Source organism: Sminthopsis crassicaudata, chromosome 1 (assembly GCF_048593235.1).
Source record: "Sminthopsis crassicaudata isolate SCR6 chromosome 1, ASM4859323v1, whole genome shotgun sequence".
NCBI classification, from domain to species: Eukaryota; Metazoa; Chordata; class Mammalia; order Dasyuromorphia; family Dasyuridae; genus Sminthopsis; species Sminthopsis crassicaudata.
Window position 1 is genome coordinate 161,955,280 of NC_133617.1, and position 17,500 is coordinate 161,972,779.

A 17,500-nucleotide genomic window follows, 5' to 3' on the forward strand; every position below is an offset into this window, starting at 1 on the left:
TTGAAATCAGGACATAGGGAAGCATAAGATAGAAGAATCTGGAAGTGGAAGGCACCTTGAGGATGAATACCTTCATTTTAACCTTCATTTTACAGATAAGGGAATTAAGTCCTGGAGAAATTAGATGGCCTGTCCAAGGTCACTCACACAGTAAATAGGGTAGCCCAGACTCTTTCCAGTATTCCACACCATTCTAGACATGTTTTAAAGTGGGAAATACACATTCTACTTTTCCCAAATAAAACAATTTACAAGAACAATTTAAGAAACTAGTTGTCTTTGCAAATACATTTCCTAATCTACATGTTGGACAAAGCATAGCAAATCCAAAGCTCTATTAAAGAATTATTGGTATAAGGAAGGATGTGACATCCAGACATAAGCAAAAACAACTCAGAGTTTGCAATAAGTTCAATGCTGTCATCATTTTTCATAATACAAGTCACCACATTTACAATCCTGGCTCCTCCTCTTTAGTGTAACCACGGGTAACTGACTAATAGCCAAACAAACCAAGCAAAACAAGAGGGAAAATGTCACGAGTTTCAAAAATCTTTAGCAATTGAACTGCTTCTTAAAGAATTCACTGAAACATTTTTCAAAGCATAAAAGAGAGGAAAGTTGAACATCTATTTGTAAATTACACACATACACCCACACACATTTCTGTCTATTGATCACACAACATTGAAAGTATATACACCTATTTTATCCATAATTATTATTCTCTTTCTAAGCTGGGAGAAGAGGAGCTAGTTGGCCAAGGGGAGTATCTCAATTTATGATATGAGTTATGATACTAAAGGCATAAGAAATTATGATACTAAAGGGAATAAAACTCTTGCAACTCAAGAGCCTTTCCTGACCAAGTCTATGCTCAAAAATAATTTCCTTCCCATCAAAAACTTTTCCACAAGATCTATAATTAATGTGTTAATATGTAAATATAGTAACGTCATGAATAGATTTATCTTCCCTGAGATTCAGAACATATAAATAGCTTTTGCTATTTTGTCATTGTTCATTTCAGCCATGTTCAACTCTTCATCTTGAGAAAGAATTGGAGTTTGCCACTTTTATTCCAGCTCATTTTACAGATGAGGAAACTGAGGCAAACACTTAGGTGACTTGCCTAGGGTCACACATTTAACAAATGTCTGAAGCCAGATTTAAATTCTGGTCCTTCTGACTTCAGACTCCAATCTCTCTATATTGTACCATTTAACTGCTCTAAATCAACTATATCAGTCCTGAAAAGGCAGTATTTTCCATCTTCAGCAAGAAGTAGCCACTATCAAATCAAAGATAACATTTAAGTAAATGTAAACATGCTATTTGGTTGATTTTCACAGTTATTCTCAATGACAGCAGAATCCTTGTGATACAGAAAAACTCAATGGATGTTTCACTGCTGTGAATCCATTTGAAACAAGTCCATTTTTCAGTCTGACAAATCTTATCACTTGTAGACAATATATAGTTGCACAGCTGAGATTTCTCCTGAATTGTTTCCCTAATACTATCTTGATCAAGAAAAGAAAGGAAGAAAAAAGTTTCACAGCTATTCTTCTTAAGCCATTTGTTGTGATGCAACTAAAAAAAAACAAAACAAAACAAAAAAAAACTTGCTTTTAGCATTTTCATTCTTGGATGGAGGAATGTCGAATTGGTCGATGATAATCCTCTGGCCGGGTAATGTGTTCTTGTAAATCAAAGCTCCTCATAAAATGTCCACTATTTTGCTGAGCAAAGTAAAAGAGTTGTTTGGCTAGTAATGGCTCAACCTTAATGATAATAGAAAAAAAAAAGGTCAGTGATAATGTATGATCAAATGCACTTTGCTCTTAATCAGCTAGCACTTTATCTATTAAATGCAAAACTTAGTCTTCAGCCAACCAAGACCAAAACATACAGAGTTTAGGAAACACCTAAATAATTGGCTGTTTTTCTATTGTTGATCTAATATCAAACATTGGTCAGAATCTACTGATTGATCTTTTTTCCTTGATATTTAATGTGTACCAGGGGCAAGAAGACCTGGGTTCTAGTGAAGGCCTTGCACTGTCTAGATTTGTGTTCTGAGAAAAGTGATTCTTCTCTCAGTGTCTCTTTCTCCTAACTGCCTCAATAAAGTCTAAAGTTCCTTCCAATTCTTTTTTTTTTTTTTACAAGTCTGGTTTATGAATATATAAGTGATAGTCACTCCCTTTTCCCAAAGACATAGAAATTCAGTTAAGTGAATACTTACTTGGGCTGTGATAAGCTTTCTTTGTCTCTGGGGCTCTGGAAATTCCTCTCCAAAGCACAAAATGACCTGGAATCTTGGTAAAGGGCGACCATGATGAGCAAATGCTTGTAACTCTGCAGGTAAGAAAGGGACATTTAGAAAACTTTCTTCCTGTACTGTAAGTTTCCAAAGCATACAGCAAATGCTTAATAGTGCTACTGCACTAGAAAACAAGGCATGTATTCATAAAGCATGTGGCAGAGAAACACAGCAATATTTATGTAACAGACTTGTTCTTCTTCTGACAGACTGGTGAAACCTATAGACCCTTTTTTCGCAAACTTTTTTAAATGCATAAAACAAAATATGTAGGGTTACAAAGGAACACAGTTATAGAGAAAAATTATTTTTAAAAAATCTAAGTTCACAGATCTCAGGATAAATACCTCTGGCATAAAAGGAAAGCTACTAAAAGATAAAAAAGAGATGAATAATGATGAACCTGCCTTAAGATAAATGGATGAAAGGAAGAAAGAAGAAACAAAGAAGGAAAAGAAGGAAATAAAATAAGAGAAAAAGAAGAAAATGAAAAAGAAGGCAGAAAGAAAAGAGAGAACAAAAGGGAATGCAATGTTCAAAAAAGATCATCATAGTTGGAGAGTAATTACTTAACTACAAAAGGTTTCAAAATGTTCTATTTCTAAGAAAAAAAATTAAAATTTTAAAGAAATGTTGCCTGAGGTTTTTTTTTTTCCCTCCACCCACCATATCCCTTCTGTGGCATTCCAATGCCATCCCTACTTACAAATAAATCACAAAGTCTCACTCGATTATCATTTTTGTTATTCAATCATGTCTGACTATTCATGACTCTATTTGGAGTTTTCTTGGCAAAGATACTGGAGTGGTTTGCCATTTACTTCCCCAGATCATTTTTACACAAGTATAAACCAAGGCAAACAAGATTAAGTGACTTGCCCAGGATCATACATATACTAAGTGTCTGAGTTCAGATTTTAATTCAGATTTAAGATGGTTCTTCCTGATTCCAAGCCTGAAATCTATTCACTGAACTACCTCACTGCCCCTAATTATTGTTTTAGTCTAGGTTATTTTAGATTTCGTATTTAAAATGAGATTTTTTTTTAAACAAGGAAAAACAAAGGTATACCCTGAGAATTATATAGATCAGTTATACTAATCTATATCCTTCCCTGAACCTAGATGGTTCTGGAAGGGAAAGTGAAGCTGGTGACTTTTTACAACCCTCCCTCACTTCAATCCAATTTATCTACAAGTCATTACATCACCTCTCTGATGTCATCATCCTCTTCAAGAACAAAATACAAACAACAACATGAGTTATAGACTTCATTTAGTTTGGGGAACATTTTGGACATCTTTTAGTAAGTTCCATGCCTACAAGATTTCATGCTGAACTGCATTTTCAGGTACCAATTGAAGCAAAAGGGTAATGGGGGAATGGAGCAACATATATAATCAATGAGCCATTAATTATTGTGGCCAAGCACAAGAGTGCACCTGGAGACAGAGTATAGCTCAGATCCACAGCTCCTTCCCTGAGCACTTATAATTGAAACTGAAGCCTTGCTGAACAGAAAAATGCTCAGCTTATTACATCAGCTCATCTTTCCCTAGTTGGTATTCAAGACAACATTCCTGTTTTGGGCTGTTTCAGTTCATTAAGGAAAGCGTAACATCTCATGTCTCCAAATCTATTTTACAGCAGTTTAAATTTCACAACAGCTCTGTGGATGCCTCTTTTATCAGCTAGATGCCTCAACGTACTGCTTCCAAGGGGCTGTCCCTTGGACAGTTTGTGTATACTGGATGGGTTGATATGAAAAAGTTTCTGTCAACCTTTTCAATAGCAGAAAAGTTTCTAGCTCACTCACTTGACTATATGAAAGAGGGGAGCATGAAGAGTTGGGGTAGGCATCTGTTTCCAGAATTCAAACTAAACAAAACTATTTCAATGAAACCTGGAAACAAGTCCTGGAAAGTAGAAAGTTGAGGCAACATGCTGGGTGATCAACCTTCCTAAAGCCTGCAAAGGGGAAAAAAGAGTTTGTGGTCTATACTATTTGTCTGTATATATAACCCAAATTCACTGAATAAATGTTCATTTCTACACTTGATTTTGCCTATGTGAATGCCATTTGAACACCCAAAGTGAAAAGTGGACTAAATTCTATTCTGGTAATCTTCCAGTTCTCTAATAATAATAATTTAATAATGGTAAGGAGGAGGAGGAAAAGGAAAAGGATGAAAGGAGGAAGAAGAGGAGGAGGATAGGAGGAAGAGGAAGAGGAGGAGGAGAAAGAGAAGGAAAAAGGAGGAAGAGAAAGAGAAAGAGGAGGAGCAGTAGCAACAGCAGCAATAGGAGCAGCAGCAGCAGAAACAGCAGTTAGGTGGTACAGTAGATAGAGAGCTAGACCTGAAGTTATACTCATTTTCCTGAATTCAAATCTGGCCTAATACACTCCAAATAGGAACACAAAGAGTCAAACAGGACTGAAATGATTGAATAACAATAATCCCAAGCAATCATAATAACAGTTTAAAAACACTTTTGTGAAATTTGTGAAATGTGAATTCACTGGTTCAGGCATCAAGAGGACCTAAATTCAAGTTTTGCTTTTGATATTTATTCCCTATATGATCTTGGACAAGACTCTTTAGTCTTCTTATACCTCAGTCCCTTAGTTGCAAAATGAAGGGGTTTGGAGAGAGGGCTAAGTGTCCTCTGAGCTCCCTCCCTTTCAATGTTAGATCTAGACTCCCTCTGTGATCTTCCATCCTCACAACAGTCCTGAGAGGAAAGTATTATAAGCATAAACAAACCACAATCAGGCTCAAAGATGAATTCTGGTATTAGCTTAAATAATAACTTCTGGGTGGATTTGAGGAGCAGGATGGACTGGACTATTTTTATCCTGAAAAATTCCTTTTGCCCACTGCTTGATTATACCAGTCTTCCAGGTACAGAGAAGCTATGGTTTAAGAACATGCAGCTGAGGCTCAGAACAGGAAGGAAATGCATACTGAAACTTTAAGGGGAACTCAGGAAGGCAGAAGTGATTTTCTTGAATTTCTTAGGATTCTTGAGCTAAAAGCCCCTATTTGTGTACCATCCCTCTTTTCCCTCACCCAAAGCAGCTAGGGCCTCCATATCAGTGGCAAGGCCAGCCCTGGCAGTGCCCAGCCCTGGCAGTGCCTCACAATGCACAGCTTTCTCCAATTCCTTCCCACCTCCTATCCTATGCAGTCTTAATCATCAGGTCTGCAGAACCTAAACGCTCAAGAGAATCCAGAAGCATTGTCCAGTTGAGTCTCCTCATTTTTAAAGATGAAGAACTGAAGCCCAGAGAGATTAAGTGGTTTTCTCCATTCACAGTGAACAAGGCTGGGGTCCATATTAGACCTTAGACTGCATGACCCTAGCTCTAGTGTTTGGTATAGAGAGACTATCCTGACACTCTGAATCCAATTCAGGCAAGGTCCACAAACACAGTTTAACTGCTTCTTTTGCTTACTACTCTTCCCTTCCATTATCATAGGGCACCTCACTCAACTGTACCCAAAGGAACAGCTGAAGTCTATACCAAGACAGATTTTTGTAGTATTGCTTGAGATGTCCTTAAGAACCTAGAGTTTACTTTATAGGATTACAGATTTAGGACTGAAGGAAACCTTTGAAGCCATTGTATCTAACCTCCTTATCTTACAGAGTAAGAAGCTAAGGCACAATGAAGGGAAATTACTTATTTAGGGTCACATAGCTAGGTAGAAAAAGTCTGAGAATTCAAACTCTAGGTTTCCTGACTGTGTTCTCCACCCACTAAGTCACCTATTAAGTACCCTTGCCATTTTACGAAAATTGTTCTTTTTTTAAGTCACTCACTGATAAAAACCTGATAAGGTCCAAATAGGCCATGCTTCCCCCAACCCCAATTCAGTTTGCTTAAAACATGAGTACAAAGTGTCATATTTCTTTGTTACAGACTTTGATGTCTTAATTATTGAATAAGTTAAACAGAAAAAAATTTTAAAATGAGTGCAAAAAAAAATCAGTGCTATTTTTGACACATGTAAATAAAATTGTATAAGAATATTTTACAAATGTCTCCAGGAGCTGTAATAAGGTTATTTTGTGTGTTATCAGAAGCATCATAGGATGATGGTTAGATAGAGAGCTGGTTTTGATACCAGGAAGATCTGAATTTTAATTGCACTTCTGACAAATATTAGGCTAACTCTGAGCAAAGCTCTTAACTTTTGATAAGGTGTCAACCAACACTGATGAAGGAATTATGCTCACTCAAGAGTTCCCTAAATTTGCAAAATCAAAGATTCAATTGTTATCTGGACCAATGGACTTTTTCATTCCAAATAAATCTCCTGTTAACGAGATAAACTCAAATGATCTGGACTAAAACAGTAATTTTTCAGGAGAGAGATAGCATTTAAGAGACTCTTCAAGGGACTAGACTACATCAATCTGGCATTGATTAACTAACTTCTAAACATCAGTAAGATGAACCTCAATGGTCAAACGTCGGAGGACTTCTGGGCAAGGGCTGCCAGAAATCAGTGATGAATTTATGAGATTAAAGACTGAGTGAAGGGTAGGAAATAGGCAGTAGTCAGCTACTATCTCCTCCCTTTCCTCTCCAAAAGGGGCAACCCGGACCACAAAAGTAATCTCTTAAGTTAGGCTTCAAAAGAAGGGACAAGTTATTATTGTGAAAGTTAGCTTAGGATAAATCTAATGTAGATACATAACAAAGGATATCTTGCAAAAGCAGCCTATTATAATAAACACATGCCACCTAAATGTACACATCACAAAAATAACTCAAAGCAACAACCCTTAATAATTTCCCTCTTTAGTCAGATTCAATAGACCCATTTCAAGTTTCCATATGCCAAAAGGCAGTTGCATAAAGATGATACATCTGAGCTTGCATTATTAATAACATACTTCTAACTCTAACCTTTACAATTTTTCTAGGAAATTTAAAGGTCTGAGACAATATTACATATGCTCTCAGAGAACATATTGCTAAAACACTTAAATTTCTATTCATGGGATACTATTTGTTGAAAACCAGAATGTAAAAGGCCATTCCATCAAGCCTTGCATCTGGATTTATATTTCCCCCACCCATACTAACTCAGAATATAAGACAATGTTTAGTGGGACAACAGGTATGGCAGATGAGCCATAAAACTTGCATGACCTTGTCAAAGCACAAAATTGACAAAGAAAAGGTCCCTGGATTCATATGTGAATGAACTAGTCATTCTTGACCATTTTCTTATTACCATCTCCCTCCCAGCTATATAACTAGAAGAAATCCAGAAAAATATGTTCATTACCTGATAAAAATTGTTGTGTGTCAAAAAGTTTGCAGGTCTGATCTCTTTCCAGCTTATTAGGACGGTCACTGCATAATGCCAAAGGTCCATCCCAGTAGATCCTGCTTTGGCAAAGTCTCTTAGCATACAGCCCATCAGGTGCCATCCAGAGAATGACTCCCCTTTCCAAATGGCTCAGCAATTTTTCTATGTTTTTCCTCTGGACATTATCGTCTGGATAGGGGAACAAAACCTGCTCCAAAGTACTGGCATCATAGCTCTGGCCATGAGATATCCTACACCCTTCAGGGCTCGAGGTAGTTATCTCCTTCACCAGTATTTCTCGATAATACAAACAGATGTGCAGCCGGCAATCTGAAGACAGAGATTTGTTCCACAATTAACATCAATAGAAGAGTACTCTACAACCCCCCTAATCAGACATCACACTGAAAGATTTTAACTTGCATACATTATATTTAATTTATTTTCATATTTCTGGTGATGGGACTGATACTTCTAAAATACCAAATCATCTTGTACTAATGACCAAGAATTTGTTTTCAAACAAGAGAGTAAATCATGAACTTGAGAAAAAATGAGCTCTAGAGACAGCCTCAACCAGTGAAAAGAATGGTGTTTCCCAGTATCTGGTGGTATGTCCATTGATATTTTATAATTTGCTTCAGTTTGGGGTGATACAGCATCTGAGAACATGCTTCATGAAAAGAGTGGAACAGGTATAAATTGGGGAACTAAAAGTCTTATTTCAGACAAGCTGGTAGGCAAGCATTTTTTATGGAAATATAGTGAAAGGAAAGAAAAAGAGAATGAATGAAAGAAGAGAAAAGAAAAGAAAGATTAAAGGAGGGAAAGAAAGAGAAAGGAATGGAAAAGGGAAGAGAAGTGAAAGAGGAAGGAAAGGGGAAGGGAAAAGGAAAGAAAAAGGAAAAGGGGAAGTGAAAGAGGAAGAGGAAAAGGAAGGGAAAGGGAAAAGAGAAAGAAGGAAAGGGAAGGGAAAGAGAGAAATGGGTAGAGAAAGGAAAGGGAAGATTTTTTGATGATATTTTGTTGAGATGAAAGGAAATATTGTATAATCACAAATGTTTTGCAAACTTACTGGTAATAAGAAATTTTTTTTCTTGAAGACAACATTTAGGCAAATTTAATTAAAATCTTATCTAACTGTCTGCTGATGTTTGAAAACAGTCCTCAAGATTGTGTGTTTTAGATGTGAGTGAGATATGTAAATGTATCCATTTCACCTATTTAGGAAAAATCCTAAATAACATTTACAAAATGAGGGGAAGAAGTTTCCCTAGTAATTAGAGAGTTCTTTAAAACCTTAAGGAAAGACTGGACAGATTTCAGATCCCCCAATACTATATATTCAGTGATTTGCACATTTAAGTGAGAAAGATGAACAATTTTCCACTGAATTTGATCAAAAGACACAAATCATCTTGACCAGAAAGGCTCCCAAAGATGAAGCCTATAAAACTTCCCTTTTTTCCCCCTTCAGTCAAGAGAATTGGCTCAGCTTGCCACTCGCTGTATTTGTACAGAGTCAAAGAGACTCAAACACCAAGGACTCCAGCAGAGTGTATTTTTCTGACAAAGAGGAGGTGTTGCCTTTTGGAGGTGACTCTTGGGGCAGGTTTCATTTCATTTAGTGACGTCAGTTATCACAAGGTCACACTGACATAAATAGCTGTTTATTTCCTACTCCTCTAGCACCCACGCAGACTGGGGTACCCATGAAAAGAATATGAAAGTTCTAAAAACACAGATGCTTTCATACACAATTCTTACTGCCCCAACACACCTCCTCCCAAAAAGCATTCTCAGTCATTGCGACTTCTCAGAAGACCAAAGGCAAATAAATGTCTGCAGTTTTAGCTCTGACCCTGCAATCAATGAAAATCAAATATCCAAAAGCCATATTAAAATTAATCTCCCCCCACCCCATGTAGCACAGTCCTCTAACATAATTTTTAAAATGGGGGAAGTTTCAAGGTGAGTAATACCAAAAGTTAATAGTGATCTATAAAGGTCAAATCTTTTCACCACAAAATCCAAGAGAGTGACCTAATTTTTTTAATTGGCCTACAATTATACTGCATCAAATATTTCTTAAAATAAGGGAAACTAGGGCCCAGAAATCCAATTGTTATACAAAGATAATTGTTACAGTGAAAGTTGTAACTTATAGTTGCTACATTTATTGTTAGCCTTTTCTCAGAAATTTCTAAGACTGAACCCTGCTACAGTAGACACTCAATGTGAATTTATTGAATAAACTTGTGCATCATCAAAAGTGAAATTTGTGGACATCATTCTTATTACTCATAATAATAGCTAACTTATGTAGTATTTTAAGGTCTACAAAATTGTTTATAACTACTGTATCCTTTTATTTATTGATAGTCATAAACTAAAAAGAACTCAATTTAAACAATGGACCCTGAAAAGAGATAAAAAGATGATTCTAAGAAATTAATTTAATAAAATTTTGCTGGTTTTTATTGGTTGCTTCCAGTAGCCCAAGTTTAGTTTTTAGCTTTTACATGTGCACATATTACATATGTGTGCATACACACAGGAAAAGAGGAAAGAGACCAGTACCAGTTGCCTATACTGTACTTTCCCTGATGTAACAAGTCACTGGTTCCTAAAAACACCATATTAGTGATTACTTTCTACATTTCCTGGCTTCCTTTAAGTACCAACTAAAATCCTATCTTTTTATTCTTCTCCAACCTCTCTTAATCCTAGTGTCTTGCCTCTCAATTATTTCCTATTTATCCTGTGTATAGCTTGCTTTGTTTGTCTGTTTTCATGTTGTCCCCCTTGTGAGATTATAAGATTGAGGCCAGGGACTGGCCTCTTTTTGTATGCCCAAGACTTATGGCATCCGGCACATAGTAGGCTCTTAATAAATATTGATGGTGTTAACTAAATAGTCCACAAATGTGAGCCACAAGTGACAACTGTTGTGACTACATTCTCTCTGTGGTTTACATCATTAGACAGAACATTACACTTACCTGAGAGGGCCAGGGCTTCAGCAGATCTTATGCTTGGCTCTATGGGTATTCCAGGAGTCTGTGACTCAGGTGGCGCACAAGCATAAAAGGTGCCCGTCACCTGGCAACCTGTATTTACAAATAAAAATCAAATAATTTCTTAATTAACAAAGTCATCAAGAGGGATCATGTTTGGGAAGCAACATTGCTATTTCTATTCCTGAGAAATAAACTGGAGGCCTTTTACACAGAGCCAACCTTTGTGGAACCTTACAATGCAAGAACCCAAGAAGCTTGGAGCTAACTGCATTCCATGTCAGCTCTGTGAGACAAGTATCTGAGGTAACTAGTTGAAATCTTGGCCTGTAGGAAACCAGGGACAGGGAGAAGAAGCTAGGGAGCGCAGAGTCCTGTCATGCAGATCCGGAGACCAAAGGATTTTGTGTACTTTCTTTGAACTTTCTGACATGAGCAAAATTGAGTGGGAACTTTTCAAATATATAGTTTACTTCTTTAAAAACATGCTTTTGATTAGTTTGGGGGAATTGGACAAAGAGAAAAACAACCCTGGTCTCTTTTAATAATGAAAGACTCTACAATGAATATTCCTTTCTATTTGCTTTATTTTATTGTTCTTTCAGAGATTTGTCTGTCATTCCCTCTTTTAAAGTCTTAATGTGGTTTTAAATTATTAAGGTTTTAAATTTCTCTGTGAATTTTGGGACATCCTGCATTTATAACCACAGTCACATAGTTAATACTTATGACCATCAACCTGGTCCAAATGGTCCAAATTCATTATAAACAGAACTAGGGCTTGGAAATGTTCTCATTTCAAAATTGGGAAGAATATGGCAAGGAAATAATTTCTGAATAATTCAAATAAATGAAAGCAGAATACTATAGGTATAAGATATAAAACATATCAAATGATAATATATTGTACTAACAGCATAAAACTGAATGCTTTTGGGGACAAAGTATTATTAAATTCTTTGTCTTTGCATCCTTGGTGTCTAGAATAGTGCCAGGCATATGGTAGGTGCTCAGATTTACCTGACCCTTATTATTTGACTGAACATAGACATAATTTAATATATGTTGGTTAAATAAGAGTAGATGGTCCCAGAATATGCAAAAGAAGCAAATTATTAAGTATTCTCTTAGTACTTCTACCTAAAGAACAGGCTTTTAGAAGACCTAGTATTCTATAATATATTGTGCTAAATAGTCTCTGTAATACTATATTAACAATTTCCTATGTGCTATTAAAATAGTCTTTCCTTGTGCTGCTTTTGCTATGTTAAGTCAAGTCTCCTATGAAATTTAACTTTAACATTGGGGGTGGGAGGAGAATCTCTTTAAGGGTTATGGCCTGGTCAAATCTAAATGTAATAAAATCCTTCTAGAACTTAATAGTATTATATATCTTTTATTTTTACATTATACAAATTATTTTAGGATCTTATAAATCTCAACATAGAATTTGTTAAACTTATTTGTTTTTAATGTATTTTAATTCAAAATTATAAATCTATTATATAAGTCTCTGTATAGGTTTCTATATAGGTATGCTATATCTATATAAGTAACTATCTCAATATAATTGAGATTTTTTTTTTACAATCACATATATTTTCTATGCATTTAAAAGCATTATTTTGAGAAGGGGTCTCTATGCTTCTTCAAGAGTCCAGCACCAAAAAAGGTTAAATGCTTTCATTATAGATGCATTTTATAAGTGTTTCAATAAAGTGGAATCCTTGAGGCAAACTTCTGGGATGACTGTGGAGTTGGAGGAAACTTCAAATTGGTGAGATCATAAATGCACATGAGTATCAAGGATAAAATATTTTATATCTAGACACTGAGATGTAGTGGAAATAATACAAAGTTTGGGTTAGAAGACAGGAAGGCAAATCCTAGTTCAGCTACTCAAGGTTACCTGAGTCACCTCAGTAAAGTTATTTCACCTGTCCTGACTTCAGTCTTCCCATGACTAAAAATAAGGGGTTTGGACTATATGAACTTGAAGTTTCTTTTCAACTTTAAAATACTATGATACTTTCCATTGCCTTTTCAGAGAGATCACAAAAAGATAGTAATATGAATAGTAAATTGAATCAAAGGTAGGTTACAGGTGATAGTTGCCATTTCTTTTTTGATCCACACCTATAATTTCATCAATATGGGGAACTCTTGTATGAAAACTCCCTCCCTTCATACATATCAGCAACTCATCTATAAGCAAGTAAACCCAAATATTCCTGATTTTCCAAGGCCAGCTCTCCATCCACTTTAGTGTACAGCTTTTCAATAGCTGCTATAATTCATATTTTTGAAATGAGGAAGATTGTTGCTGTTGTTCAGTCATGTCCAACTCCAGCTCAAAACTGGAGAATGCTTTTTGGGACTAAGTATTGTTAAATTCTCTGTCTTTGTATCCCTGGTGTGCAAAGGGAAGGGAAGGGATGATAAGGAAACTGAGGTAAATACTATTGAGTGATTTACTCAGGGTCATACAGCTACTAAAGTGTCTAAGACTGAATTTGAACTCAGAAAGATGGGTCTTTCTGATTCTAATCATGGAATTCCATCCTCTAAGAACAAAACTATTTGGCTCTTCCTCACTATCTCATGAATCCTTTAGATGGGAAAGAATAATAAAGTTCTTGGCCCACATCATAGAGCTGGGAATAAAAACTTAAAACTCTAGAAATCTACCACACCAGACATATGATGGCTTCTCTTTAGATGAGATAGTATTGATTCTAATCATAATCTTAATATGATAACTTAGCAGCAACACCAGAAGATCAACACCCTTTTGTTTTTGCCCTCAGTAAAGAAAAGGGAGGAGATGAAGAATAGTCCAGTTAATAAATACAAGGTAAAGAGACATTCATTAGTCCAACAAACTATCTTACTATGCATTTATTCATGGCAGTCTTTCTTTACAGTGTTCTAAGAAAGGGGAAGCTCTTTGTCACTGATAGACAATACTAGGTTAGTAGTGATTGTTTTTAATTATGGTCTCATTATCAGTGAGTTCAGTATTAGTGAGCCAAAAGCAGAGACTGTGGATAAAGGAAACCATGACTGGAATTCTTACCATTCTCACAAGCAGGGCCCTGCCAATGGTGACTTCGAGGCCCAAAAGGGACAGTAGCACATTGATAGGGTATTTCTGGGTGAGGCTGCTCTGGAACAAAATCTCTCCAATTTCTGTCATGGGGTATCATATAGTTTGGAACCTGTTCAGATCAAAAAAGAAGAAATACAATAAGGGCTTTAGGGTACTCATCCCAGATCATCCTATTGATAGGGGACATTTTTCCCTTTGCATTTTCCTGGACTTCCTAGGGAAACACTTATTAGGCAAGTGGCCAAGAATGATTCATCAAAAGAAAAAAAAAGTTTAAAATGAGTCGTTCATCTCACTGACAAGTTAAAGAATATTTGAAAAAATACAATCAAGGCACTGTTGCAAAATATTGATTTATGCAAAGCTTCATCATATGGTTAAACTCTGGCACCAAAAATACCACAGGGAGAACTATCTCCCTTTACCCATCAGATTCAATCAAATAAAGCTGTAATTCACTTTGGAAAAAGCTAGCTAGGATCAGCTGCCCTGTGGTTTCACATGATAAAGTATTTCTTCCCAAGTTATAAATTTCAACAAAAGGCCTATTTCCCAGAAGATTTTAGAATCAATTGGGGCGGGGGGGGGGGGAGAGAGAAGATAATCTACTCCATCTTTCCTTGCCTCTGTCTCTCTGCCTCTCTGTCTGTCTGTCTATCTCTCTCTGTGTCTCTTTCTCTCTCTTTTTTTCTATCTCTCTGTCTCTGTTTCTCCTCTCTCTTTCAAGCTCTTTCTGTCTATGTCTCAATCTGTTTCTGTCTCTTTCTCTTCCCCATTCCCATTAAACATGACCTTTTTATAAAATCCACCATTGGTTAGACCATTGATGTACCAAAAACCATTTGGAAATTTAATTTTTAAAAATATTTTCCCTTGTTCTTGACATGTAAATAATGAGCTTTATTTTTTAACTGAATTTACTAGTTGTTTTGTTATAGTTTACTCTTATAAAATTAATTGACTTACCTGAGTTTGTAGTGATGGGTAGGGAGTGGGCATTGCAAAAGGGTGGTTCATAATTATCTGGGGATCCTCCAAACCCAGTTGTTTAGCTCCTATTTGTAGATAGGCAAAAGGAAAATAGTAGAACATTATAGTATAGTAGAATAGTATTAAAACCTAAGGTTAAAAAATAAATTTGGATACAGAATGGCAGTATCTCAGAATGAAGAGGACCTTAGAAAATATTTAGTGCAGAAAATATAGCAAACAAGATATTTTCTCAATATTTATAGGTTCTACTTTCAAAGAGAAAATGATTTCTATAAGGATTAATGGACAGGATACTCACAAGAGCAAATAAACTTAAATTTAGCCTTTTGGGTAGTAGTTAGTCTTTAAAGACTCTTGGGAATAGCCAAAGTCTCTAGTGTCCAGTGGTTATCTATATATAGCCTATGACATTACTAGAGTTTCAATTATTAATCAAATAAAAAGTGCCAGAAGATCTGTAATATACCTCTTTATGAATGATGACAATGAGGCAATCAATAAGCTTTTGAAAAGTGTTTTACTATGTGCCGAGCTCTGTGCTAAACACCGGGGAGACAAAAAAGGTAAAAGATGTTGCTTACCTCTTAAGGAATTCACATCTAATGGGTGGAGACAAACAAAATGTGTACAGGACAAACAGGAAATAACAAAGAAAAAGCACTCTCATTAAGGGGAATGAGGAAAGGGGAAATTTTTAGCTAAGATTTGAGGGAACCAGTAGGCAAACATAAAGAAGGTGATGATTCTAGGCAGGGAAGACAGCCAAGGAAAATACTTAGGAATTTGGAGATGGAATATTTCATTTAAGGAACAGTAAGGAGGTCCAATGTTACTGGATCACAGACTACACAGGGCTGAATAAGGACTAAGAAGACTGGACAAGTAAGATTATGAAGTGTTTTGAATATTAAACAGAAAATGTTATATTTGATCTTTGAGGTGAAATCCTTGAGGAATCCATTGGAGTTCATTAAGGAGGTGAAATAATCAGCCCTGAATTTGAAGCATTTGACAGCTTAGTGAAGAATGGATTGAAGTGGGCAGAGATGAGTCAGGGATAGACAATAAGCAAAGCATGGGATGATGAGGTCCTGCATTGCCAGTAGTGGCAATGCCAGAAGAGAGGAGGAGGCAGAGGAGAGACATGAAGAAGGTGAAATCGACAGAATCCGGAAAAGGTTAGATATTGGGGGAGGGACATAAGTGAGGGAGAGAGAAGAATCAAGAATGAAATGACACCTGGCTCAGAAGATGGAGATATCTGGCTTCGTAAGAGGGAAATTTGGAAGGGGAGAGGCTTGGGATAGTGATTGGGGAGAAACTTGTGAGAAAATCTTTGCCTGGAGTAAGAATCTGAGAAGTATACACATAAAAACTATAGAAAAAAAAAGAAGTTTTCAATCTGATTGACAATTTGTATGAAAACAGAAAAAAAATTGACAAAATAGAATTAAAGCATTGTTTTTCTACTATTGATATAATTCAAGAAAATGAGATTTGATTTTTAAAATAGTAACAGGAAGGAGATTCCTTACCTTTTTTGGCCCCTTCAGGAACAATTCTGTAAACTTTATATGGATCTGAAATGTCCAACTGGCTTCTGTCAACCAACTCTTCAAAATCATTACTCTTGTTGAGGGCACAGCGCAACCTGGTCTTCCAGGTTGGAGGGTCTGGTTTGTCAATACCTTCCCTGAATTTCCCTTTAAAGAGTGCCCAAGCCTGGGAGGAAAAATTAAGAAGGGAAATGTAAAACTAAAATGCTGGTTATTTTAAAAAAAATGCCCAGAGGAATTAGTTTACAATAAACTCACAATTGTGCCATACTTCCTTTGAAAAACAACATTATTGAACTCAAGAGAAATGGTCTGAGTAAGAGGAATAACTGGTTGACTGGTGGACTGGACAGTTACCATGTCAAAATGACTCAAAAATGGAGGAAGGAAGCTCAAAGAGTTTGGGGATTTTTGCCAAGGCTGTGGTTATCTAGTCAAAAAATCAGCTTCATTATCTTAGAATCAGAGATTTCTATCTGGATGAGGTCTCAAAGATCATACTCTCCAGATAAGGAAAGTGAGGCTTCATTTCCCATAGAAGGGAAGCAAAGTTTGCCCAGTGTCACACAGATAGTGCCAATGAGTTTCCCAGGTGGGAACCTGAATTATATGACTGAAAATCCAACCCTTTCATCTATCTCCAGATATATAGATATAGATATCTATATATCTATATATATATGCATATATATACACACACACATATATACATATATATATACACATACACACACACACACACACACACACACACACACACACACACACACACACATATATATATATATATATATATATATATATATATATATATATATATATATATATATATATATATATATATGTATATAATGTGGGCAGGCTTGGGTGAGAAGCTGAATCAGGAAGAGAATAGTCCTGTATAAAGAACATATTCTGAAGTACAAAACTTTTAGAAACCTGAAATCTAAGACCTCTTTCCTTTGCTTTTGTAACATTGCAGGTGCAAGAGTACTTTCTCATAAGATGAGTGTAAAACCTGCTGTAGAACAGAACAACTTTTGTTTGCGAACTAAGAGACATACACAGAGATATAGGGACAGAAGGAGCTAGAGATGGAAAGACCGACAGAAACAGAGAGACTGACAGAGACAGAGGGACAAAAAGAGTCACGTCCTATTCTCTTCTTGCT

The 17,500-nt window shown here is 36.1% G+C and overlaps 1 protein-coding gene across 2 annotated transcripts in view; it reads right to left on the bottom strand.

The window, feature by feature from the left end:
* Window positions 1-17,500, bottom strand: part of IRF4 (interferon regulatory factor 4) — a 23,218-nt gene that overhangs the window by 2,110 nt on the left and 3,608 nt on the right. Inside the window, exons 3-9 of one of the 2 annotated variants that reach the window (XR_012482586.1) lie at window positions 16,309-16,495; window positions 14,747-14,835; window positions 13,748-13,889; window positions 10,657-10,764; window positions 7,631-7,984; window positions 2,249-2,361; window positions 645-1,784 (exon numbers count right to left, since the gene is read on the bottom strand). Coding sequence is in view for 1 of the 2 variants with exons in the window: in XM_074270465.1 (XP_074126566.1) it covers window positions 1,641-1,784; window positions 2,249-2,361; window positions 7,631-7,984; window positions 10,657-10,764; window positions 13,748-13,889; window positions 14,747-14,835; window positions 16,309-16,495 (1,137 nt within the window). In the remaining variant the exon portion in view is untranslated. Of the gene's footprint in view, window positions 1-644; window positions 1,785-2,248; window positions 2,362-7,630; window positions 7,985-10,656; window positions 10,765-13,747; window positions 13,890-14,746; window positions 14,836-16,308; window positions 16,496-17,500 lie in introns of those variants that run through there. The other variant, XM_074270465.1, reaches the window with a different exon arrangement.